Below are 24,248 nucleotides of genomic sequence, written 5' to 3' on the forward strand. Positions count from 1 at the left end.
GGCCATGGCCCAGCCCTTGTCCCGGCCCCTCGTCCCATCCCGATCCCCGCCTTGGTCCCCAGTCCCGCCCTCGCCCCTCTTCCCAAATCGGCCCCAACCCCTGCCTAGGTCCCCATCCAGGACCCCCTTCCAGTCCCTGCCCCTGGCCTGGCCCCCATCCCAGCCTCGGCCCTCATTCTACCCCCTGTCACAAATCTCAGCCCAGGCCCTGTCCCAACCCCATTCCCAGTGTTTGCTTAAGGCCCTGGCTCAACCCCGTCCCTTGCTGCGGTCCCCATCACAGCCCCTCCTTCCATCCCACTCCCTGCCCTTGTTCAAGCCCCAGTGTCCAGCCCAGCCCAACCCATTATCTCAGCCTTTGCCCTCATCTCTGTGTTTACCCAAGTCTCTCCCGCTAGTCCCCCCCATCTCTCATACTCTGCCCCTCTCCCAGCCTAGACTCAAGTCTGGGTTTCAGCTGCCGCCAGCCCTATTGCTGCTGTTGCTGTTCTCTGTCCTTGGCCCGGGGGCTGGTGAGTGCAGAAGCAGGGAAGATTGAGGCAGGAATGGGGTTCCGGCAGGGAGGGGTGGGCTGGAGAGATTCAGGAGTGGTGGGACCTGGGGAACTAGATCATTGGGGAGCAAGTGGGAGAAATAGAGAGGAGTGAGGTCTTACAGAGCAGAGGGATTGGCAGGGTCAAAAGAGTGGTAATTAATTGGGTTTGAGGCTCAGCAGGTGGCTTACAGTTTCTAGGACAGAGACTCCAAGATTTTTTCTGGTGTCTGTCCTGACCCCACTTTGACTCTTGCTTTTCCAGGGAAATCTTGTGGGCTTTGTCCCTGCTCACAAAGTTTGATGGGGGAGAGACAGTCCCACACTAGAAGCCCCTAGTGCAGTGTGGGAATATGTAGCCTAAACCTTTGAGATATTGGGCATGCATTCAAACAGCATGAAGAAGAGTTTTAAAGATAATATGTAGCAAACAGATGAATATGGATTAATTGCCATTATAATGAGTTTTCTTCTTGTAATGATTCTTGTTCCAAAGAAGATTGATTTGCCTAGGAATAATTCCTGATACTTTTAGAGCAGGGCTGAAACTCGGAGGCCATTTTACAGATGGGGAAACTGAGGCTCAGGGAGGGAGCAGTTTGTCCAAGTTCAGATAGCTTGTGATAGGCTGCGTGCTGGGGCTAAAAAAAAGGTTTCCTAATTCCTGTCTCATACTAGTGGGTTTTTTTTTTTTTTTTTTGCCCTCCACTGCAATGTATACTTAATAGAAAAACAGACGCAAGTGGGGAAAGGCTCAAAGCATAACCTCCCTTCTCCCCAATCTGCCCACAAGGGGGCTTTATCCACAAACTGTTCCTTATTTGCTGGGCGTCAGTCAAGGTCCACCCTCCAGTGGGGAAGTGAATTGGACAGGAGAGAGGTCCAATATTTTAATGGGTGGAATGTGGGAGGAGGAGGGGGTGTCCTGGTCTAGGGATGTGCCATGAAGATGGCTACATCATGAAATGACTCTAGTCTTCATGGCCCAAGTCCGTAGTCACCTCTGGTGTGTGTCACTCTAGGATGGAGATGTGCCTGATGGAGTCTTAGGAAATAACAGCCAACAGAGCAGCTGGGGGTGGAGAGTGGGTATGAGTGAGCTCTGGGGGCCTGGTTCAGTGTACAAACTAAAGGAGATGAATGGACATGAAAGGTCATAGCCCCTGCAGAGATGTCCGGCCACTTATGTGTCTATGTGTGTAACTGAGGGATTGTGGGAAGGCTGGCAGCGTGTGTACATGCTTGTGTGTTGGTGAGTGTAGACACATGCATGTGTGTGGGGTGCATGTGAGCCAGTGTATCTTCTGAGCGCCTGTGTTACGGTATGAAGGGGAGGGGACATGTTGTGGCCCATGTACATTCCTCTTCAGCTCTGCCTGCTCATCATATGAGCAGATCACTGAAGCTGTGAATGGGGCTGGAGACCCTTTCTCAGCAGTTCCAAGGGTGAGGGCAGTGTTGGGTGCCTCCCGGAACGAATATAAGTTATCCATCCACCCCCAGCCAGTCCCCTTGAAGGAAGGAGCCGTGGAGGCACTCAGTGTTGATTACTGCTGCTGTCAAGTTGGGCACTGGGCAGAGGCAGTAGCCAGTCAGGTTTTCAGTTTTGGTGAGGGGGAGTTTATGCTGTTGAGCCAAGTTCCTAGCTTCTATCCCCTGCCATCATGGCTGCTTCATGTGCCATTGAGCAAGCACTGGGCTGGTGAGGAGAGCTGGGTGACTGATGGCCATAGAGCATATACAGCTGAAAGTTGTGGATAAAAATACTATTGCCCAGAAGCGGGTTCAGGTGCTTTGGGGAGAATTGTAATGAAGTTGGAAAGGAGTACCAGTCCACCCAAATGGAGGCAGGGCTGCCTTTAGTGCTATTAATAGTGAATGCCTTGGCAATTTTGGACCTAAGTGCAGGGTGCTCGGTGACCTAATGGTGGCGATGGGTTTTGTCTGAGAAGAGGCTGGCAGGGTCATAGCACCATCATGGCACAGGACTGCATAGTGCTTATCGGTTGCTTTGGTTTCATTTCAGGAATGGAAGTTATCTCTTGGGTCTAGTGGTCCCATTCCTGATCCTTGGATCTTTTCCTTGGGCTTAATTGAGGACCCACACATGCCTTGCTAGTCAAAAAAAATGGGCTTTTATTCTACATAGTGCTGTTACTAGCAGGGCTGGCCTCAGCCTATGTGTTGTGTGGGGTGTGCGTGTGTGGTGTGGGTGATGGTCAGAATCACCCTAGCTTCATCATAGAAATATTGGGGAACCTGGAATAAGTTCATCTGAACTTGGTAAGGGCCTTACTCATGCTTCCTCTAGACACAGCTCTGAAAGACCCTGTTCAAACCACAAACCAAAGTTTGGAGTGAATGCGGCTGTGGACCCTTTTCAAGCATCTGCCCTCAGAACTTCTTCCAAGTTCCTCCTAGCATTCCCAGCTGCTGCTCACTCCTTTATCTCACAGGCCTATTCTGCGACCTCTGTAGCCCCTGGCCACGTGGGGATGGCTTAGCTAGTTCCCCAGTTCTCCAGGCCATACCGTGGTCTTTTGAATTACAAGCATCTTTGTGCTTGTCTGTCCATGTTTCCCAGAGGTCATTAAACTTTTCACCACTAGCCCTCTGAGGGTCTGCACTGAGAGACTGACCAACATTTCTCCTAACAGTAGCAATGGTTGATCAGATGACCCATCCCTGGTACCAGCTTTGAGGAGGAACAGCCCCTCCCTAACCCCAGCAGAAGGCGTGCTAGAGTTCTGATTTCTTCTAACAATAGTATCCAGGCTGTTCACCTCTTAGCCTTCTGCCTCCCACTTAGCACAGCTAGGGTTCCTAGGAAACCTGTCTCCCCCATCAGTGGGTTCCGTTTCCCTTTATCCCTCTCGGATGCATCTCTGTCACTCTCTGAATGCTGCACTGGTAGCCTTTCTGGGTTCCTGGGCAGTGCTTAGCTTGCAAGGTGGCAGGCTTTCCTTCTTGACAGTTGAAACTGATCATGTGGTCTGAACTGGACAGACTAGTCCTTGAGTGTAACCATGACCTCCAATGGCCCCCACCTATGTAGGGCAGCTCTCTGGGGTGACTCCTGGGGTTGCTCTGGTTCAGTGTTCCTCCTTCAGCAGCCTCCCTTTCCCTTTCTTTATTTCAAAAACAGCTCATTTTTGGAGTTAATCTCTCCCATCTCCAGAGGATAGCCCTGAGGATATTTCCTGCTTGGCTGAAAATGCCTCTCCAGAGTAGTCCATACCCCAGCCCCGGGTCTGTACTGAAGCTGCTGAGTTCCCCACCTTCTCACCTGTCCTAGAGGTGTCATCTTGGGCTTCTTTTCAGGCTGGTCCAAAGTCTCCAGAGCAGTCAGATTCCCCAAAGGTTTACTTTGAGAGACCTTGCCTGCCATTTGGGACCCTCTTCCCCTGTCTGCTACTGGGTTGCCTCCACTGTGACAGCTATTCTAGTCCCTTGCCTGGCTAGCTGCTGACACGACTTCTGCTCACCTTGGCTCTGCTCCTGACAATCATGATCAGGTATCTTGGCATTTTAATGAGAGATGACCACTTCCTCCTCACCTCCCAACTCGGCCTGCTCTGAAGATTCCCAAGGGGCTTGAAATCCACTGGGTCACCAACTTACTGCCTCATTGGGCCTCCCTTTGGAAGAACATTCCCCCGGCCCCCACCTACTAGCTGTACATTCTGACCCAGGAGGCCTGATGAGTCTCCTTTCCTGGGGACTCTCATGGTGGCCTGCCAGCTCCTGTCCTTCTGCCACCCAAGCAGGCCCCTGGCAGCCGTACCACATTTTCCCCTCCCCTCTCCTGCCCTGAGCCAGTATACAGGCAGCACTTGTGAGGCTGCTGAGGGTTTTTACTGCTCCTAACCACAGGGGAACAGAGAAGGGAAGAAAATCAACAAGGAAGTTACACAGTTCCATGCTGACTCCCAAGCCCCACAGGTGGAGTTCCAGCCTGCTTAGTGGCTTAAGAGCCCATGCCAAGATACACACACACACACACACACACACACACACACACACACACACACACACCTTCCCCACATCTGTTTTTTTTAAGTTTGGTAAGTGGAGAAAATGGCTCCTAAGTGAGGGGCAGCTGTGAAGTCAAAGAAGGGGTCTTAGTTTTGGATTTAGAGAGAGCTAGATTTGCGTCCTCAGTTTGATCTAGGTCTGAGCCTCAGTTTCCTTATCTGTAAAAGGAGGGTTTTTTGTTTTTTGTTTTTTTTAAATAAGATTAACGTAAGGATTAAACCAGATGATGGCTAGGTTTCAGATCTGCAGCCTAAAACCTAGTTCCTGGCTCAGAGGAGAGCATTTGTGGAGTTGATGCTATCGGTGAGGAAGACTGGCACCTGTTGCTTAATGGAAATGCCCTCTGCCCTGCCCTGCTCCTTTCTCTCTCTCCTGCTTCCCAGGAGGCCTTTTCCTGACTGATTACTCCACCTGCTCACCCCGCAAGCTGAGTCCTTTCCGCTCCTTTGCCAGCACCGAGCTCTTCCACTTCCATGTTCCCGAGGACACATTCCTGGCTGTTTGGAACCTCATCATCTTCAAGGAGCAAGGGGGAACCTTTGGGGACCACTGCCCAGACCAAAGTGTGACTGTGTGAGTGTCTGAGTTAATTTCCCAACCCCACTTCCAACCCCTGACCACTTTCCAGACTGAAGTGTGACTTTAACTGACCCTGACCCCAACCCACGTCCAGATTGAAGTGTGACTGAGTGAGGGCCATGACCTCTGTCACATGACCACTTCTGGACTACTGTATGACTGTGTGAGTGCTTGAGCTGATCTCTCACCCGTGGCCCCTGACCTGGAACCACTTTGTTGAATGTGTCAGTATAGGGAATCTATTTGTTTTACTGGTAATGAGTGACAGTTCTTTCTTTCTTCCACTTCCTGCCTCCCACCCCATTGCCTGCTTTTCTCCTCTCCTAATTCTGGTCCCCTAGGTATTTCCGGTCCGGGGCACCCCCTGTCATCAATCCACTGCATACACACTTCCCAGGGGACACAGCTGTGCCTGGGGTTTTCTCACTGACCCTCAGCTGGACACTGCCCAACCGCACCTCAGGCATCTTTAACGTCAGCAGCCCTTTACCTGGGGACTGGTTCTTGGCTGCCCACCTTCCCCAGGCCCATGGCCACATCTCTGTCAAGGTGGGTTGATGTTGCCCAGGCTCGGGGGTCTAGAACTGCCCTTCCATCTCTGCTGAATTCCCCCCACAGGCTCCCTGGCATGCCAGCCTTGTGTCAGGGTGGGCAGCAGCACAGGGGTGGCTGGGGTGGGGCATGGCTAAAGGCCAGCAGGTCACCTAGTGGGTCAGAGGCCATGATCTGGAGGAGGCAACTTGGGAGACCCAGGAGGACATGCTGGGTCCAGGTAAGCTGAAGGGAAAGTTGAGAATCTGGAGTCGGAGGCTCTGGCATGGGGGAGTAGTGCCGCTTCCTAGTGGAAGGCACAAGTGTTAATCAAGGTGAACAGAAGCCAACTATGGGCTGTTCCAATCTGCTGCACACACCCAGGACTGGTTTTATTCTACATCTTGATTGACAATAGCCCTGAAGACTCTCTTAGCCCACGGCCCAGCCTTTAATCCATCTGGGAGAATGCATTCCTCTTTCAGACAGCTTCCTACACCCTTCAGAAGACCACAAGAGGAGCTCTTTCCTGCTAAAAGGAGGCTTTGGGCAGCTGGTGTCCATCCTGGCCTTTGCCTCACTTTTCTCCAAATATCAGCCACCCCAAGCACTTATTTCACAGAGGTGGTTAAAGACTGAAGGGCAGGTTCAAAGGTCAGATGCCTCTCTGGTTTGGAGTGGAAGGAAATGCCACAATGTTTTCCTGCCACTCTCATGGATTAGGCCAGACAGGTCTCCTACTCCTGTTCACTGGAGGAGGAGCAGGGGGTGTACTGAGCTGGCTGTTGTCAGCGTGGGATGGCCATGTGCATGGGGCCTGTGGTGAGGGTGAATAAACGAGCAAGAACAGAGCAAGGATTTAAAGAACAGGACTCTAGCACTCAGAAATGTGGTGAATAGTGCCTTTGAATGAGCTGAGACTCACATAAGTACAAGGGTGCTGGCACTGCTGTTGTCAGAGATGGGAAGTAGGGCTGAGGTAGTATCTCTAGGCCTCAGTGATGGCCATTTTTCCTGAGAGTGATGTGGATGTGCAAAAGAACTCCCCATCAAGGCCTGTGAGCCTGCTGAAGGACAGCATGTTGGGAGCTAGCTTGGAAAGAGCCCTAGGTTCTAGGTAGGCCTTGACTCTCATCAGAACTGAGGGTTCTTCTGTTAGAAGGAACATCTTCATAGGTCTTTGGCAAAATCCCAACAGGGATGTTCCTTATCCTAACTCTGATCCTTGACCCACTTTGTGAGAACTGACAGGGAAAATCCTCCTGAAGCCTGGCTATAGTTATCTAAAAACCTTTCTAGGTAAGCAGGAACCTAGGGCCTAGGCCTGGGCTGGGATCGTGGGAGCTGAGGCCCAGTTAGAAATGGTCAGGATTGCTTATGGCTATCAGATTGGGACAATGGGGAATGGAGATAGTAGTGCAGAGAAAAGGTGATCAGACCCTAAAGGGTGATTCAAGTACCCAGACCAAGGGGGAGCTGGGCAGTGAGAAAAGAACTAGGCCTGACATGTACATTTGCATCTAGACATGGGAAGTGGGGCCTGGGGAACTTGGTACCGAACTGGAATCCTGGTCAGAGCTCCCCCAGGTATGTGGTGAGGCTAGACAGAAGAGGACCATCCCACTCTGCCCGCAAGCAGCAGTGGGTCTGGATGCCATGAGAGATATAGTGCTTCCGCTAGGCCTGTTTGAGAGGTTGATGGGGCAAGGATCTTATGTCGGTCCTTCTAAGAATTAGATTAACTTCTGTAATCTTATATGGTCCTCAAAGCGTTCTTCAGCTCTCCAGATCCTGGTTAATTTCCAGGATTCCAGCTTGTGGGTTCCTTGTCTAGAGCATTCCTCCATCTTCTCAACTTGTTTCCTCCTGCTACTATGGTGTGCTTCCTGTGAGGCTTGGCGAACACAGGCATTTATGTGGGTTTAGGGATATCCTTTGGTGGGTACTGAAGAGTCCCAGCGATAAGAAGGCAGTGCTGTTTCTAGGGCCCTTCTCAGCTTTGGGGATGAACTCAGATCTCCCTTTAGCCTCAGTCCTTTAGTACCTGCTTTGTGCCAGGCCTTGGGTTGTGTGCTGGGGACGCAGAAATAAATAAGATGCATGTTAGATACAGGAGATGTTTTAGGAGGAGAAAGGGGAGATGGCTAACTCAGTGTGGTGGAGGTGGTATTGGAAACTGTTAAGTGGCGAGGCCTGAGGTTGAGAAGGTAGGGAAGGGCATTCCAGGTAGTGGGAGTAGCATGGCCCAAAGTTTAGAAGGAACTGAAGTGGTTCAGTGTGAGCTGGTTTTAGGGTGGTGAGGAAGATAGAGGGATGAGCAGAGGCCAGATCATGAAGGGCCTTGACATTTGAACTGTATCCTGAGCATAATAGGGAGCCCTGAAAGGTTGTGAAAAAGAAGTGACTTACCTGGTCTGGGCCACCCTCATGAGCTCTAGTCCCACACTTCTGCCAGACCCTGTGTCTGTGTTATTTACTATGTATTCCTAGCCTTCAGTGCAGAGTCTGGCACATGATGCTGTTTCACCTCCTTTCCCTGTCACCTTCTTCCTACCAGCCACTTCTGTCCTGTCCCTGGCCTCCATCTCCTTGCCTTTCCTGTTTTGGATCCTGTGTTCATTCTAAGGTGCCCAGTTGCCAGTCTGCTCTGAGGGGCTGGCCTTTGGGTTGTGGATACCATTTGGCACCCAAATTGCTCATAAGGGGAAAGTACTCCTAAATGTCTTTTAGAGCATGGGTTCTCTTCTTATCCTTCCTCTTTCTGTGTCTAAGATTTGAAAAAGTAGGTAAAATAATGAAAGCAACTACAAGGAAAGTGAAGAAGTCAATTGTACAGGAGAAAGGATTCTGTTGAATCCAGCAACTAGGACCACACGTGACTCAATATCTCAGCAGAGGTGGTTAGAATCTGCTAATAGTGCAGCTGCTTTTCCTCTTCCTCCTAAATTATTTTATTTATATTTATTTCTTCTTATTCCTCACAACCAAGCTGTAAAGAAAAAGTCTTGTTGACACTACTTCTGAGGCATGCCCTGAATGCATCTACAGCTCTTCATTTCCACTTCCAGCACAGTTTCTCTGCTTTCTGCAGGGCTACCACAGTAGCCTCATAAGTGGTCTTCCTGCTTTCACCCTTGCCCCCTGAAGTCTGTCGAACACTCGTTTGCTTCTGCACTGATTGGGTGCTTTCTGACTGTGGGCATGGGCTCAGCTGTGCACTCGCTATTCCCGCAGAAAAGGCTAAGTGTCTTTGGGCATCTTCAGTCTGCAAGCCCCACCCAGAGTCTGGCTCTGGCCACCCCCGCTCAGGTCTTTCTGAAGAAACTCAGCCCATACGTATGAGGACATTCTAGGAATCTACCTACCATGCCTTCCACTCCAGGATCTTTCAGCCTGTAGCCCATCCATGTCTCACTTTTGCCTCTCCTAGTTTCTCGAGCTGCCTTGCCTGGGCCCTGGGCCTCCCCGACTGCTGATGTTCTTCTGGCCTCTTGGCTCAGTTGGGACACTCTCACTTGGCATCTGCCCTGGCAGCTCTTGAGGACCTGACTTCTGGTGCTCTTTCTCTGGCCCCATCACGGGGTGACAGTTCCCTGCATCTCCCCTGGTCTCCACTGACTAAACACTCCCTCCGCATGAAGAGGGGGGACTGGCACGTTACACAGTTGAAGAAAGGAGCACATCTTAACCAAACAGGTCATGTCTACTGATCTTTCATTGAATCGAACACAAGCAAAACTCCAAAACGTGGAGCAAAGCGTTTCTTTCCTGGACTATCTAGCAAGGAAGTGGGCCACCACTGGAGCATGAGCCCCCACCCTTGGGACTCATTCACTACAAGATTATTATGGTGGTAATTCTTGCCTTAGGAGGTGGGGTCAGTGCAGTGACTTGTGAGAGTCTTTTGGTTCTTAGGGTTTGACACCAAACCTGAGCATCTAGGTTGGTTCAGGAGCTCTCTGAAGGGACCCCCTTTTTGACAACCATTCTTTAACAGCTATTTTAGCACCTAGTATGTGCCAGATGGTGTGCTAGACACTGGGGATGCAAAAGGCACAGACCTTCTAGCCTTGTCGAGTTTTGCTGGAAGTCAGTGCCTTGACTGGCTTGTTCTGAGCCATGGAACTCAGTGGGATGTCAGGGCCTGGAACTTTTGTCCCAGAACAGAGTTTGAAGGTATGACCTAATTAGGAGCCCCTACCTCCCCTTAACTGTGAGGTCTGTAGGGCTCATATAGCTGCATGTGCTGCAGAAGAGGAACTGCGACAAATGGGACTGTGCTCACTAGAGAGTGATGAGGCTGTGCGGGCCAGGGGGTGTCAACAGAGAAGGAGCTGGGGATTTTCTCCAGAAGAGAAACTGGGGGAGACATGGTTGATATCCTTTAGCAGCAGAAGAAACACAGTCTGAGGCTGAGGGACCAGACGGATCAATGGGTCTCCTGAAGGCAGAGTTGGGGCAGGGGCATCAAAGATGACAGGATTTGGCTTTAGCAAGGTCAGCACTTCCCCCAGATGTTGTGATCCATTTCCTGATTCATTAATTCAGCAAACATTCATCTGTGAGGTATGCACTCTATGTGAGGCCCCGTGTCTAGAGGAACAAAAATAAAATAGGACAGAGTTCCTGTTCTCAAGCTGCTTATAGTCTGGAGGTTGCCTGGAAGGTAATGAGTGGCCCTGCACTCATTACCTGTGTAGGGCTGCTCATTACCTGGGTGTAATGAGTGTGAAAGCAGAGGCTGGACAAACACATGGGAGTGGGGCAGGGTGGGGACTAAAGGAAATTAAAGGTTGAGATTGGTGGCGGGGAGAGTGAGGGGGTTGGATTGGAGGCCTTGAAGGAGCTTTCCACCCCACCCCACTTTGCCTAAAAGAGCCAGTGTTCTAAGTTTCTGAGCCTGGTCGGGAATGGGCTGGTTGGAGATCACAGTGCTGCTGGGCTGGCCCAGAATGCTCAGGGGGAGAGGTTAGCTTGGGAGAAGGGGCAAGCCAGGCCTGATTGTCAGGAGGGCCTGGGTTTGAATCCCAAAACCTCAGCCAGTGCTGAGGATCCCAGCAGACCTTGCAGACTGAGGTGGGACAGAGATGACCAGAAATGACTGCTCAGGCAAGAAGGACCTAGAGTTTAGAGAGACCTGGGTTAGAGGCCTGGGAGTGGTGGCCAGGGTGGGGGTCTCTCCCTGGCCCACCCAGCAGGTTCTGTTTGCCTTGGTTTAGTACGCCCCTGCTGTCTCTCCCTCTCCTGCCACACCTGCTTTTGTCCCAGGGTCTCCAGGATGAGTGTCAGTACCTCCTTCAGCCGCAGCTGATTGTCCGGCGTTTGCTGGACGTTGCTGTACTGGTTCCTGGCCGGCCCTCAGAGCAAACCCTCTCCCCACACAATCGCTCAGCGCTCTACAAGTAAGTCAAAGACTCCCCATACCTTGTCCTTTCCCACTTCTCTGGCCTCAAATAGGCTGCAGGGTTCTCTCTTGGCTTCTCCGCCTACCTGCCTGGTCCCTGGTTGGGATCCCTGCCTCCTTCCCTCCCAGAACAGAGCGGGAGACCTGAACAGGCCTCCTTCCGACTCCACTCCCCTTCCTTTCTAGTGCTTCCCTTGCCCTGTGTTCCTCTCGTCTCTGTTTTTGCCTTCTTACCCCCAACCTCTCCTCTGCCCAGGGTCTTTGTGCCCAGCTTCACTTACAGGGTTTCAGCACAGCTGGCGTGTGTGGGGGGCCGCGGGGTACCTGCCTGCCCCCTGTCACTGCGTCTGCGTCCCAAAGCCCCACCCCTGCACAACTCAAGCTCTGTGGCCTGTGGAGGTGCCTCGGGATGCCAGCTGGAGCTGGCACTGCCCCCCTGGGGGCACTGGGTCTACGTGCGTGTGGAAACATCATCCCGGGGCCCTGGTAGGAACATCCGCTTCCAGCTGTGTGTGCGGTTGCAAGGTCAGAACCCCTGCATTTGCCCTCGTCTGTGCAGATATCCGTGGCTGGGAAGTGACTTGGGGTGGCTCTGTTCAGTGGCCCTCTGCCACATCCCTACAACCTCCCCTTCCCCACCCAGGCTCCTTCACGCTCCCTGAAGCCATCCCGTTTGGAGCTCCAAGTTATTGGAAGGCCTTTAGATAACTTTTTTTTTTTTTGCATCTGACTTGAGACAACTAAAGGACTTCATTACTTTCTTTGATTTAATCTCTCAGTTTCCTGGGGTAGGCAGGAACATCCAGGACCTCTGGGACACTGTCCTTGCCAAAGCCCTTGCAAGTCAGTGAGACAGCCTGTCATACTTAATATCTGTTTCAATAGCGTCTTCACTGTTTTTAGGGAGGGATAGATGACCTCGGTTCCCTCCAGTGTGGTATTGCGTTAGCTGTCACCATTAGGAAACCCCTATGACCCTGGATGCCCCGCACTCCCAAGGGACATTGCATTCTAGTTCTCATCCTTCCCCACTCTTTGCGAAATCCTGTCTAGCTCAGATCTGTTTATGAGTAAGTTCAAGACTGTAAAGCCTGCAGGCCCAAGCTCTGGTTTCCTCTGCCCCACAGAGTGCCCACAGCCCGGCCTGCTTCGAGCCCTGGTCCCTGGAGCTGCCATGAACATGCCCCAGTCACTGGGCAACCAGCCACTGCCCCCAGAACCACCATCCCTTGGAACCCCTGCGGAGGGGCCTGGGACTACATCCCCACCTGAGCACTGCTGGCCAGTGCGCCCGACTCTGCGCAACGAGCTGGACACCTTCTCTGTCCACTTCTACATCTTCTTTGGCCCCAGTGTGGCCCTTCCCCCTGAGCGCCCAGCTGTGTTCGCCATGAGGCTGTTGCCAGTGCTGGACAGTGGAGGCGTCCTCAGCCTGGAGCTCCAGCTCAATGCGGTACTCTTTATGGAGAGTGGGGAGGTTGCTCTCCCAGGGAGCTTGCAGGGAAAGGTGTCAGGGGTGTTGGGGTCTTTACCTCCTCCAGGAGGTAAAAGCCTGTCCAGGTTGCTCCCACCCATCCTGACAATTAGAGTCCATGACTCAGCCCAGTTCTGGTCAATAAACATGTTCGGAGTATTGACTCTGCTACAGATGGGCAGGTCAACCAGGTCGACTCAGTGTCTGGGGTTTCCCAGTTTTGTAGGCTCACCTCCTGCTCATTACTGGCCTTTCACTATGGCAGTTGTTAACCTTTTCTTGCAAATCTCCTTTGATGGGGAGTTTACCACCTGTTGAGGCCACGCAGTTCATGTTTGGATAGCGCTGATTGCCAAAGGCATTCCTGACATCCCATCAAAATCTGTCTCCATGAATTTTTTACCCACTCATCTTTGATTCAGTGGGTAAAAGCCATATCCAGAAGCCATTTCCAGTAAATCTATCTCTGTCTTGTTCTTTTTTAAAGCAATAGACTTAATTTTTTTTAGAGCAGTTTTAGGTTGAGCAGAAAGCACAAAGTTCTCATATACCCACTCTCTCACGCTTTCCCTATTATTAATATCTTACATTAGTATGATACATTTATTGCGTCCCAGTCCTATTTTTACAACCCTTCAGATGTTACCTCCAATCTCCCAAAAGCTGAAGAACCTCAGTGTCTTTGGGGTCTTGGTATTTGGATCTCTCCCCTTCCTTCACTGTCTCACCTGGTCATACTTCTAGTGGTCACTGTGTCTCTGAAATAAGTGATCTGAGGTGGTCTGATCGAGGTGGCAGGTAACAAGACTTGCATTTGTGCTGCCTGAGATTGAGTTACTTTTTTCAGCAGCTGCATTACATTGTGGGATCACCTAGGGCTTGTGGTGAATTGAGATCCCTGGGTCTTTTTCCTTCCTTTGTATTTTCTTCAAACCAGTTGTACATTTTTTTTTTTTTTAAATTATAAGAGTAATAGGATCACATAAAAACTTTGGAAAATAGGGGAAAATATCTCCCTAATGCAACTGTTTAACCTTTTTTTTTGAGACAGAGTCTCGCTCTGTTGCCCAGGTTGGAGTGTAGGGGTGTGATCTTGGCTCACTGCAACCTCCGCTTCCTGGGTTCAAGCGATTCTTGTGCCTCAGCCTCCAGAGTAGCTGGGATTACAGGAGTGCACCACCACACCCAGCTAATTTTTTGTATTTTTAGTAGAGACTGGGTTTCACCATGTTGCCCAGGCTGGTCTCAAACTCCTGGACTCAGCTGATCTGCCTGCCTTGGCCTCCCAACATGTTGGGATTACAAGTGTGAGCCACTGTGCCTGGCCCACAGCTGTTTTTGGTGTATGTCCTCCCATTTCTTTTCCCCATTAATTGCTTTGTGTCTCTAGTTGTAATCAAGGGGCATACACATTTTGGTGCCAATTCGCATATTGTGTTTTTGCAGTGAATTTTTGAACCTGAATGGAAGAATTTATGTCCCTCCTTGAGGCATTGCCTAATACTGGTTTGGGACTCGGGCCTTCTCCACTTTGTGTAATTCACACACTTGCAAAGCCAACTTTTTGTACTTCTTAGTTATTACTGTCAGCATTAAGACTGAGATGAGGGCGGAGCCCTATGCTGGCCCATTAGAGAATATCTTCAGCTTAGCTTTGATCCAATAACTTACATACTGTTCCCCCAGCCAGGGATCCTTTTAACTCTACTATCCTCCAGCTCTGAGGGCAGGGACCACTTTCCCATCAGCCAACCTGAGGCCTGGTCTGTGGCTTTATGTGGCCTTTTATGGGACATGGTTTAGAACTTTCTAGTGGTCCTGTTAGAGTCATTTATTCACCCTGAATATATTTCTTATTTACATAATCAAATTCTCTCTTTGTTCTCGCTAAGACTGTATGTATTTTGTGTTTGCTTATTGCCATGCCTCTGGGCAATGACAGTGAGATCTTGATTCGACCTTGAAACTGTAGACCCTGAATTAGAGGACAGCCTTGCCCATACTTGTTGTTTCTTCCTCAGTACCCTGAGAATAGAAGCCTAGCCCTCCTGCAGCCCCTCACCCTTTCCCTCTCTGCATTTCCATCCATTCACTTTAATGAGCATCTGTTTACATTACATCATCTGCATTCTATGACATGTGGTACCCACCTCAGCCTGTTCTGTTTATTCTGAAAGGTATTTCCTCCAAATATTTTGATTTTTTTTCTCCCCTTGGATCAAGAACTGGACATGTGGATCAGAGAACTGCATATACTTTTTTCTTTGGCTCCCTCCTAGAAAGACTTTCACTGAGTAATACTTTGGCATATTGCCCCGGGCTTGCATTGAAGGAAGTTATATAAGCAAGTTGTATGAAACTCACTCTTGTGGCTGAGGACAGGATGCATGACAACACGCAGTGCTGCTTTGATGAGAATTTATCTCAGAACTTCCCCTTTGGATGCTGTGATTCTCCAGAGACTCTGATTAGCTTTTATATTATGTAGTTGCAAATCTGGTAACTCATTATACTTCCTTTGCTTTGGTTGCTTGGAAGTCAGTATCAAATATATGGCCTACATTAGGGACAGACTTTATTTTCCTATCCTGATTTTTAAGTTTCCCTCAGGCATTTATTGTATTCTATTTTATGTAAGCTGCCTCAAATCCTTCTTGAATGAGGTGAGTTTATGGCATCCTGTTACCTTTATTCTTGTAGACAACCCCTTACATTTACTCTTGCAGATTATCTGGTTTCTTTTAATCCCAGCCATGTTGCTACATTTAATCTCTTGGGCATTCTGTTACCACCGTTCAGTACCTAGGATCATTTCACCTGAATTGGAGTGAGTGTCTTCATGCTCCACCTGTCTTGGGGTCCAGGTGAAGATGATGGAAAACCTTACAATTGCCTTTGTCCACAATTAGTTTCTATAACTGGCAACAGCCCTCCTTCCCCTCAATGAGCTAGATAGGACTGAAAAAGAGGGTGTTCTCTTTTGCTCAGACAGAATTGAAACACTTCTGCCCAAAGAACAGATTCAGAATTGGGCCTTGCTGTCTCATCAGTCCTTGAAAGATTTCTGCCGTGGAGGATCTGTTGTTTTTCAGTTTTTCTGTTCTGAGAATGGAGGTGAGAGGACAGCTTTGGCGTGCAGAGCGCCGGGAGGAATGGGCTGTCCTTGGAAGGTGTGGGTTAACAGGGGTGGGAGTCTGAGGGTGGCTGTGGGTGGAGCTGGAGAATGTGGCGGCCTCACCTCCATACCTACCCTCCCCAGAGCTCCGTGCGCCAGGAAAACGTGACGGTGTTTGGATGCTTGACTCACGAGGTGCCCTTGAGCCTGGGGGATGCAGCACTGACCTGTTCCAAAGGTGGGATTAGGAATGGAGGAGGAGAAGAAGCTGTAGTGTGGTGGGGCGGGGTGGGGGTGGTGGTGGTGGCGGCGGGCAGAGGTGAAGGTGGGGAGGGATGGAATGGAGGAATGATAGGCTAGGGTTCCGGGAAATGGGGGCAGGTGGGTGAGGGTTCTTGGGTCCTGACCCCTCCTTCCTCTCACTGACCCCTTGCTTCTCCCTTCAGAGTCCCTGGCCGGCTTCCTCCTCTCTGTCAGTGCCACTACCAGAGTTGCCAGGCTGCGAATCCCATTCCCGCAGACGGGGACCTGGTTCCTGGCTCTCCGCTCCCTGTGCGGGGTGGGGCCTCGGTGAGCGGGGCGGGGCCAGGGCTGGGACCGGGACTCGGCGGGGGTGGCCCGGGGCCCCAGGTGACTGCGAGTGTGTGCGCAGGTTCGTGCGGTGCCGCAACGCGACGGCCGAGGTGCGGATGCGCACCTTCCTGTCCCCATGCGTGGACGACTGCGGGCCCTATGGCCAGTGCAAGCTGCTGCGCACACACAACTATCTGTACGCAGCCTGCGAGTGCAAGGCCGGTGAGCGGGCTGCGGTGGACTGGAGGTGGACCTGTGGGTCTGTGGGTAGGCGGCGGGAGTAGGGGAGTGCGCAGCCTGAATTGGGGACGGCTTTGGCAGAGCCGGGGTGAGACCACCCTCCACGGGCAGTGGCATAGGCCCATGGCTGCCGTCTGTCCTCTTCCATCCTGTTCCCTCCCCACACGCAGGGTGGAGAGGCTGGGGCTGCACCGACAGTGCAGATGCGCTCACCTATGGATTCCAGCTGCTGTCCACACTCCTGCTCTGCCTGAGCAACCTCATGTTTCTGCCACCTGTGGTCCTGGCCATTCGGAGTCGATATGTGCTGGAAGCTGCTGTCTACACCTTCACCATGTTCTTCTCCACGGTATGCGGCGGTGTCTGCATCTTATCACTGGGTGCTTGTGCGTGGTGGTGGGTCACAGTCTGTATTTCCACCACGTTCTCCGAGGGTTTGGGAATGTACGTGCCTTCACTGTGTCTTTTACAGACAGACAGCAGTGCTTCCCAACCTATCATGCATAGAAAAGGGTCATTTTTGTAAGACACATTGGAGTAAATGAACAAAACTGTTTGCAACTTAATAAAGTAAGTTTGGGCCTCCAGCTGTTCCACACTCTGTCCACCCTGAGGGCTGAGGGGACCTTTACTCAACACATGGGCCAGGAAACTGGCCTACAGTATGGATTTGTGTCTACACAGTCACCGTGTTCTGTGTATGGGGGCAGGAAATCTGTGCTTTCCCCCACACCTCTGCATAGAGTGTCTTCATCTTCACCACATTCTTCCATGATGTGAGAGCTAGCTACTCTGAGCCCCCCTTCTCCATCACACTGGGGACTTCTACATCGTTAGCACGTTCATTCCTGTGGTCTGAAACGGTGTCCCCATTCAGCCGCCGTGCCACCTTGATTTCTCATGGGAACTTTGGAAAGATAGAGGGGACCTCTGTATTGGGGGATTATAGGACAGTCTGACTTCCAGAGTCCTGAGGAGCTTTACAGACTCAACTGTGTCCTGAGGCATTGTCAGAAGTGGCAGTATCATATCACATCCCAGCTCAAAGGAGTGCATTTTGATGAAAATTAATATAGTTTAAAACCCCTCCATTCCCATTGCAGAATCGCCACAATCTCTTTCCTGTGTTTTCCCCACTCCTCCGTAATCAGAAAAGTTCATTATAAGCAAGTGTCCAGAAACTATAAGGAAAGGTAGAGAAATGAGCCTGCTGATGTGACTTAACCCCCAAGTAGGCTTTTTACCCCTGAAGTGTCACGTCTGGGAATCTTTTCAACTCATCTCTAGGCTCTTGACACCATGCGACATGCATGTGAGCACTGCAAAAACTCTTAGATGGTTTCAGACTCTCAGGCCTTGGCAGCAAGGATATCACAGAAACCAAAACGGGCCTTCCTGGTGTCCAGCATTACTAGGTCAGACATATGTCTAAATTAGAAAAATCATACCTCTCATCTGGGAGAAAGCAGGGGCAAATGTGCTGAAACTGAGGGGCCTGGGTCCTCCTGGAGATTCATCCAGAGATGAGGAAGAAGAGGCTGCAGCCATGCTGCAGAGAGAGATCTTGGCTCTTCAAGCTGGGTGAGAAGCACATACCCCAGTTTTGCTTGATTGGCCCCTTTTTAGGCCTGCTCCCACAGTGCCTCATTCTATTTTTATATTAGACACTGTTTCTCTTTCGTATTGCCAGATGCCCTTTCTACTGTGGCTCACCAAATCCTCCAGCAACAGCTGTTCCACCAGCCCACTCTCGGCTACATGCAGATCGAATGTGATTCATAATTAGTAAGCCTACCTAAGTGTGTCAGGAGCCTGCAGCATGTAGGGAGAGCATATTCACTCTCTGGACTTGACACAAGCATCCTGATTGGCTCCAGAGTGTTCAGTGCTAGATGATTCTTCCTTATCTGGATACGGTGTCTGTCAACCTGAAAAGACCTTCCCTGTAGCAGGAGCACTGGGAGAGCCTCAAGTCACATAAAAAGCTCCCGCTTTCTTCCCTTCTTTCTTTCTTTTCTTTTTTTTTTTTTTGAGACAGAGTCTTGCTCTGTCGCCCAGGCTGGATTGCAGTGGCACGATCTTAGCTCACTGCAACTTCTGCCTCCCAGGTTCAAGTGATTCTTCTGACTCAGCCTCCTGAGTAGCTGGGACTACAGGTGCATGCCACTACACCTAGCTAATTTTTGTATTTTTGGTAAAGACAGGATTTCACCATGTTGGCCAAGTTGGTCTCAATCTCCTGACCTCATGAACCACCTGTCTTGGCCTCCGAAAGTGCTGGGATTACAGCACTTTCGGTGTGAGCCACTCACAGTGTGAGCCACTGCGCCGGGCCAAAAGCTCCCATTGTCTTAAATAAGGCAATAAGGAAAAGCTGCTGGCTTTGAGGTGTTGCCTAAAGCCCTGCTCTAACTCCTGTTCTTTTCCACATGGGCCAGAACATAAAGCTATGTTTTCTCTTTTCCCTGCAGGTTCTCTGTGGTCCCTCCTTGCCATTCTTAGACTTATTTCATTCTGTAGCAGTGTCCATTTAAGGGCCCATTGGTCAAATTGCAGTTGTCAGTACTAGGACAGATGACAGTTATCTTCCTTGTCTTCAAATAATCCAGGACAGTCTACACTTGGGAGTAGTAATTCATTCTTATCTGGGACGTAGGAGCAGACAGTAGGGATTCAGGAGTTTACAGATGTAAAATATGTTTTGAAAAAACAAAAACAGGCCACAAACTTAGCATTTGATTTTTATATATACGCAAACAATTCAGATAATGTTTACAACAAAATGACATATACTGAATATGTGCTGTGTTTCAGACGCTGCTAATTTAATCCTCACAATAGTACCGTAATAGTTGATACATGCTTTTATTCTTGTTATCGTTTTTTTTTTGTAGATAAGGGAAAGTTAAATATTTTGCCTGAGGTAGAAAGTGAGTATCTACCTTAGAATCTGGGTAAGCCTGACTCCAGATCCCTAACAAGTAACAGATGAGCTGTGTTGCTCCCTTTGCACTAGGGCAGTGAGCATGCATTGATATGCTTTTAACCTGACTTCAGTTTCTCCTAAGGCCTAGAGTATGTAGAAAAAGGCATGGCCGCAGTTTAGTAGTTCTCACCAAATTCTTAAAAGATAAGAGCCAGTCAAGAGATCTGAAAATACAACTAAGCCAAATATAAGAAACCATCAGGCAAAGATATCAAAAATTTTAATTGTGCAACTTGAACCCATACTGTTCAAACTGTGTATCCGTCACAGTGTTCCTTGAATCCTTATAATTAGATCTCGGAAGACCCAGACAGAGCTGGCATTCTGGGGCTGTGCAGGTGTCCTTGCTGATTGCCGACATCCTGGCTACAAGCCTACCTTCTCATTACCCCTGACATCCCTCAGACCATCCCAGGTCATTCTCAGTGTCCCTTGGCAGAATCGCGTACCTCTTTCCAAGAGAAAATGAAAGCAGAAAACAGGAAATAAGGGAGTAACAGCGAGTTCCGTTATATCCCAATATTGGTATGGATTAACTATGTTTGCATTTATAGTCCACGTTCTGCAGTACCTGGATAGCCCATTTTGGAGCATTAGATGTACTGTTATAAAAATGTAAAATTCCACAGAAAAAAATTTTAGGATAATTTCCCTACATTGCTTCATAAATAATGTCCAAAGCTGAGAAAGTTATCAACTTAGATTAGAATTATATCAATAGAAGCCAGTTTGTAGTCTAATTTTTTTTCTTAAATTCCCTGATTTTTCTGTGTCACTTCTACCTTTTTATTGCTGTTAACAAAACGAATGCCAATCTAAAAATTTAGTCCACAATTTTTAGTGGACTAATTCCCTCATGCTACAATTTTAATTTAACTCTACCCCTGTGGATTTTTCACAACCTTAAACAATCTCTTTGACCTTTTAGTATACTTGGAAGATAATCAGTTGTAAAATATTAGTGAGATGATTTCTTCAAATCCTCTCCACTCTGGAGATAATATCTCCATTTTTCTTTATTCTTCTTTTAGTGCAAAATCCTAGGAGAAAATCAGCCCTTAATTATTCCCCTAGATGTGTCTTCAGCATTTAGTGATTCAGCTTTGCCTTTTTTTCTGCTGATATATATCTTCCTTTGTCTGAAATATAGTACAAATCCCTCTTCCAGAAACTTCTGGGCATTTCTTTCTATATACTTGAAGTGAAGCATATGGAGCCAGTGTTTGGTTAAGCCTGGATGTAAAATTAGTGCTTTAAAATAAAATCCAAGTCATAAAACAGTATTGGGGTAATTTAGTGGCCTGTAGTACTTATGTCTGGTCTTGGAGGCAGAGAATAATCAATGTCCTATAACTAAAATAGAAAAAGACCAAAATATTGATTTGTTTAGGAACTAAGTTAACTCCCAATGAATCAGCACATGTAAATAGTTGAAAAATAAACCAGTCTCTTAGACATATTCAAACATTAATTACTTAACCATTTTTATTTATTTATTTATTTTTGAGACAGGGTCTCATTCTGTCACCCAGGGTGAAGTGCAGTGGCATGATCATAGCTCAGTGCAGTCTTGACCTTCTAGGCTCAAGCAATCCTCCCACCTCAGCCCCTTCTGCCCCCACCCCCAATTCCCTGTTCCCCACCAAGTAGCTGGGACTATAGGCACACGCCACCATGCCCAGCTAATTTTTGTATGTTTTGTAGAGATGGGGGTTTCACCATGTTGCCCAGGCTGGTTTGAGCTCCTGGGCTCAAGTGATCCACCCACCTCATCCTCCCAAAATGCTGGGATTAATAGACTTGAGCCACTGCACCCAACCTAAAAAAAATAATTCTAATGTTGATAAGGACCTACATGAAAAGTCTCTGAAAATTTCCCAGTAAGAACTCACTTTTTCAATTTAGCAGTATATTAAAAGGGAACCATGTCCTCAAAATAACAAGCCCTTTTGAAAGCCTGGAACACTCACTTAAAACATGTTCATCCTAAGGCAGTCTCTTTTTGCAGGAACAAAATTACTTACCTCCAAAGTGAAGGAAAGGAAAGAAGATAGATATACAAGCTTGAGTCTTGCAGCTTAAAATTTAAAGGAATCAAACCCAAAGTTTCCTGATGCCAATTCATATCCTAGGTTTTCTTCTTCATTTTGTTTTCTTTTTCTTAGATCCTAGCTTCTTCCTTTCCGTATTTGTCTGTTGGAGTTGTAATTTTTGCAATTTGAATGACTGGATGACATCTTCAGTAGGGTCAAAGGAAACAGCGATTTCTTCTCTAGAGACCGACTTTGGAGTATGTTTTCCAGTTCTTTTGGTGGCATCTCTGCCACTAACGAGTTATCCCTAGAAAACTTTTTTCACAAATAAGGGAACACAGGATGCTGGAAGCCATGGCATTGTCCAGAGAGACAATCTGGACATGGGTCAGGACTACAGACAAGGGAGCTAGTGGCAGACTTTGCTTGGATTAGGATGTCCAGTCGAGTTTGATCCAATTCCACTTCTGTTCCCTGCATCCCCTTTGAACCTCCTCAATAGTCCACTCTTCACTATGTTCTCCAGAGTGTAGGATGGGTGGACACTGTCCCCTCTCCATGTTCTTCCCCATGGTGTGAAGTGCCATGCCTCTCTCCATGGCCTTAGGGACTGCCTTTTTTCTTACCTGCCACACACTCCCCGCATTTGTTGGTAGGGGATGAAGAGGGTCAGTTGGTGGAAGGCCTGAGAGTGAAGCCCAATTTAGAGTCTGAGCTATCAGGTGAAACTGGGACATAGCGGGGAGATTTGGATTCTGGGTAGCCCAGAGCTTGGGCCAGGGATGGGGATTATAGGTGGGATCCATGGTGGGCGTGAGGAGACGGGGACAGGATTGGCTTCAATTTGAGGATATCAGAACCCCCTGGCAGGGCACTCTCCACCGCACCTTCCAGAAGCAGGAACATTAGGAAGGTCAGGACCAGGGTCAGGGCTGCCAGATACCTACTAGCTATGCAGCAGACTGGACCTCCTTACCACATTCTTCTCAGGATTTGGGGAGTCAGGCACTTCCCAGATCTTCTCATCTGTGACCTCTCACCTCTGCTGCTCTGACAGCAGCACACCACCCCTGGGCCCATCCCCTCCAGTTTTGTAGACCTGGACCTCTGCCTCATGTTCTCTCAATGCCTGTCATTTCTTCCTTCAGTTCTATCATGCCTGTGACCAGCCAGGCATCGTGGTTTTCTGCATCATGGACTACGATGTGCTGCAGTTCTGTGATTTCCTGGGCTCCTTAATGTCCGTGTGGGTCACTGTCATTGCCATGGCTCGTTTACAGCCCGTGGTCAAGCAGGTCAGTCCAGAGTGGGCCCTGGGGAACAGCCATGGCCAAGTCTCCTTGAAATCCACTCCTGACCTCTCCCTGGGAGCATTTCCAAGTGCCTCTCATGATTCTGACCCAGCCCCTGGAGTGCTGTCTGTCACCTGGCCCAAGCCCAGCCCTGGAGTCTCTTTCTCTAGGTGCTGTATTTGCTGGGAGCTATGCTGCTGTCCATGGCTCTGCAGCTTGACCGACATGGACTCTGGAACCTGCTTGGACCCAGTCTCTTCGCCCTGGGGATCTTGGCCACAGCCTGGGTAAGGGTGGGGAGGGATGTTGGGGTAGGGTCCCAGCAGGACTTGGGTGTGGGGCCCCAGGTATCTGGTCCCCAGTTTAAGGTGGGCTTAGCTCTGTCGTCATCACCTGCTGCTGGCAGTGTCCGCTCCGGTCTTAGAAGATGTCTTTAGGTCACAACCTAAAGAGGAAACCTGAGAGTGACCAACTGTGGCTTGGGTTCCAGGGCTTGGCATTCCTGAGCCCCACTTCTCTGTCTCCCCCAGACAGTACGCAGCGTCCGCCGCCGGCACTGCTACCCACCCACGTGGCGCCGCTGGCTTTTCTACTTGTGCCCGGGCAGCCTTATTGCAGGCAGCGCCATCCTGCTTTATGCTTTTGTGGAGACCCGGGACAACTACTTCTACATTCACAGCATTTGGCATATGCTCATTGCGGGCAGTGTGGGCTTCCTGCTGCCCCCTCGTGCCAAGACTGACCACCGGGTCCCGTCTGGAGCCCGGGCCCGGGGCTGTGGTTACCAGCTATGCATCAACGAGCAGGAGGAGCTGGGCCTCGTGGGCCCAGGAGGGGCCACTGTCAGCAGCATCTGTGCCAGCTGAGAGGGGCTTTGGGCCTGGCCCTGGGGGGATATGAACGCTTCCTAGAGTTCTTTCTGGGGGCGTGGAGCCCTCTTACAAGGAGACAGGCTGTATTTCTTGAGGACATGGAGTCTTTCTCGAGGACACAGAACTCTTCCAGGGACCTGGAGCCCTTTCCAGGACATGGAGAACTTCCTGAGGGCCTGGAGTCCCCTTGCATCATGGAGTCCCTCTTAAGGACTGGAGCCTATGCAGGCACAGAGCCCCTCAGGACCAAGGAGTCCCTCCTGCAGGTGTGCAGCCTGTCCCGGGATACGGAGCCTTCCCAAGACATGGATCCCTTCCCAGGGAGACAAACCCCTGTCAGAAACACGGATCATTCCAGAGGAGGTGGAGTCTATCTTGGGGAAACCAAATTTCCAGATTTTCCCAGAGGCTCAGCAACTCTGGCCTCAGGCTTCCTTTCCAGAGGCAGCGTCTGGGCTGTGCTGTGATGCGGAGGAGGGATTGCAGGATGGATGAAGCTGGGACTGGGGCTGTCTGGGTGGCTGGTATCCTTGTTTGATACAGGTGGAGTCTGTGTGTCTCCAATGAATGATTGGTTCAGAA

The 24,248-nt window shown here is 49.7% G+C and overlaps 1 protein-coding gene across 1 annotated transcript in view; it reads left to right on the forward strand.

The window, feature by feature from the left end:
• Nucleotides 1-24,248, forward strand: part of TMEM8B (transmembrane protein 8B) — a 24,491-nt gene extending 243 nt beyond the window's left edge. Inside the window, exons 2-14 of the mRNA XM_011939384.1 lie at nucleotides 439-512; nucleotides 4,951-5,140; nucleotides 5,488-5,695; nucleotides 10,946-11,079; nucleotides 11,338-11,606; nucleotides 12,209-12,534; nucleotides 15,815-15,908; nucleotides 16,117-16,240; nucleotides 16,323-16,465; nucleotides 16,654-16,832; nucleotides 22,651-22,797; nucleotides 22,965-23,081; nucleotides 23,325-24,248. Coding sequence (XP_011794774.1) covers nucleotides 12,256-12,534; nucleotides 15,815-15,908; nucleotides 16,117-16,240; nucleotides 16,323-16,465; nucleotides 16,654-16,832; nucleotides 22,651-22,797; nucleotides 22,965-23,081; nucleotides 23,325-23,660 — 1,419 coding nt within the window. The 5' untranslated portion in view covers nucleotides 439-512; nucleotides 4,951-5,140; nucleotides 5,488-5,695; ... (1 more) ...; nucleotides 11,338-11,606; nucleotides 12,209-12,255 and the 3' untranslated portion in view covers nucleotides 23,661-24,248. The remainder of the gene's footprint in view (nucleotides 1-438; nucleotides 513-4,950; nucleotides 5,141-5,487; nucleotides 5,696-10,945; nucleotides 11,080-11,337; nucleotides 11,607-12,208; nucleotides 12,535-15,814; nucleotides 15,909-16,116; nucleotides 16,241-16,322; nucleotides 16,466-16,653; nucleotides 16,833-22,650; nucleotides 22,798-22,964; nucleotides 23,082-23,324) is intronic.

The sequence above is a fragment of the Colobus angolensis genome, unplaced genomic scaffold, assembly GCF_000951035.1.
Source record: "Colobus angolensis palliatus isolate OR3802 unplaced genomic scaffold, Cang.pa_1.0 Scaffold181, whole genome shotgun sequence".
In the NCBI taxonomy this organism is placed as follows: domain Eukaryota; kingdom Metazoa; phylum Chordata; class Mammalia; order Primates; family Cercopithecidae; genus Colobus; species Colobus angolensis.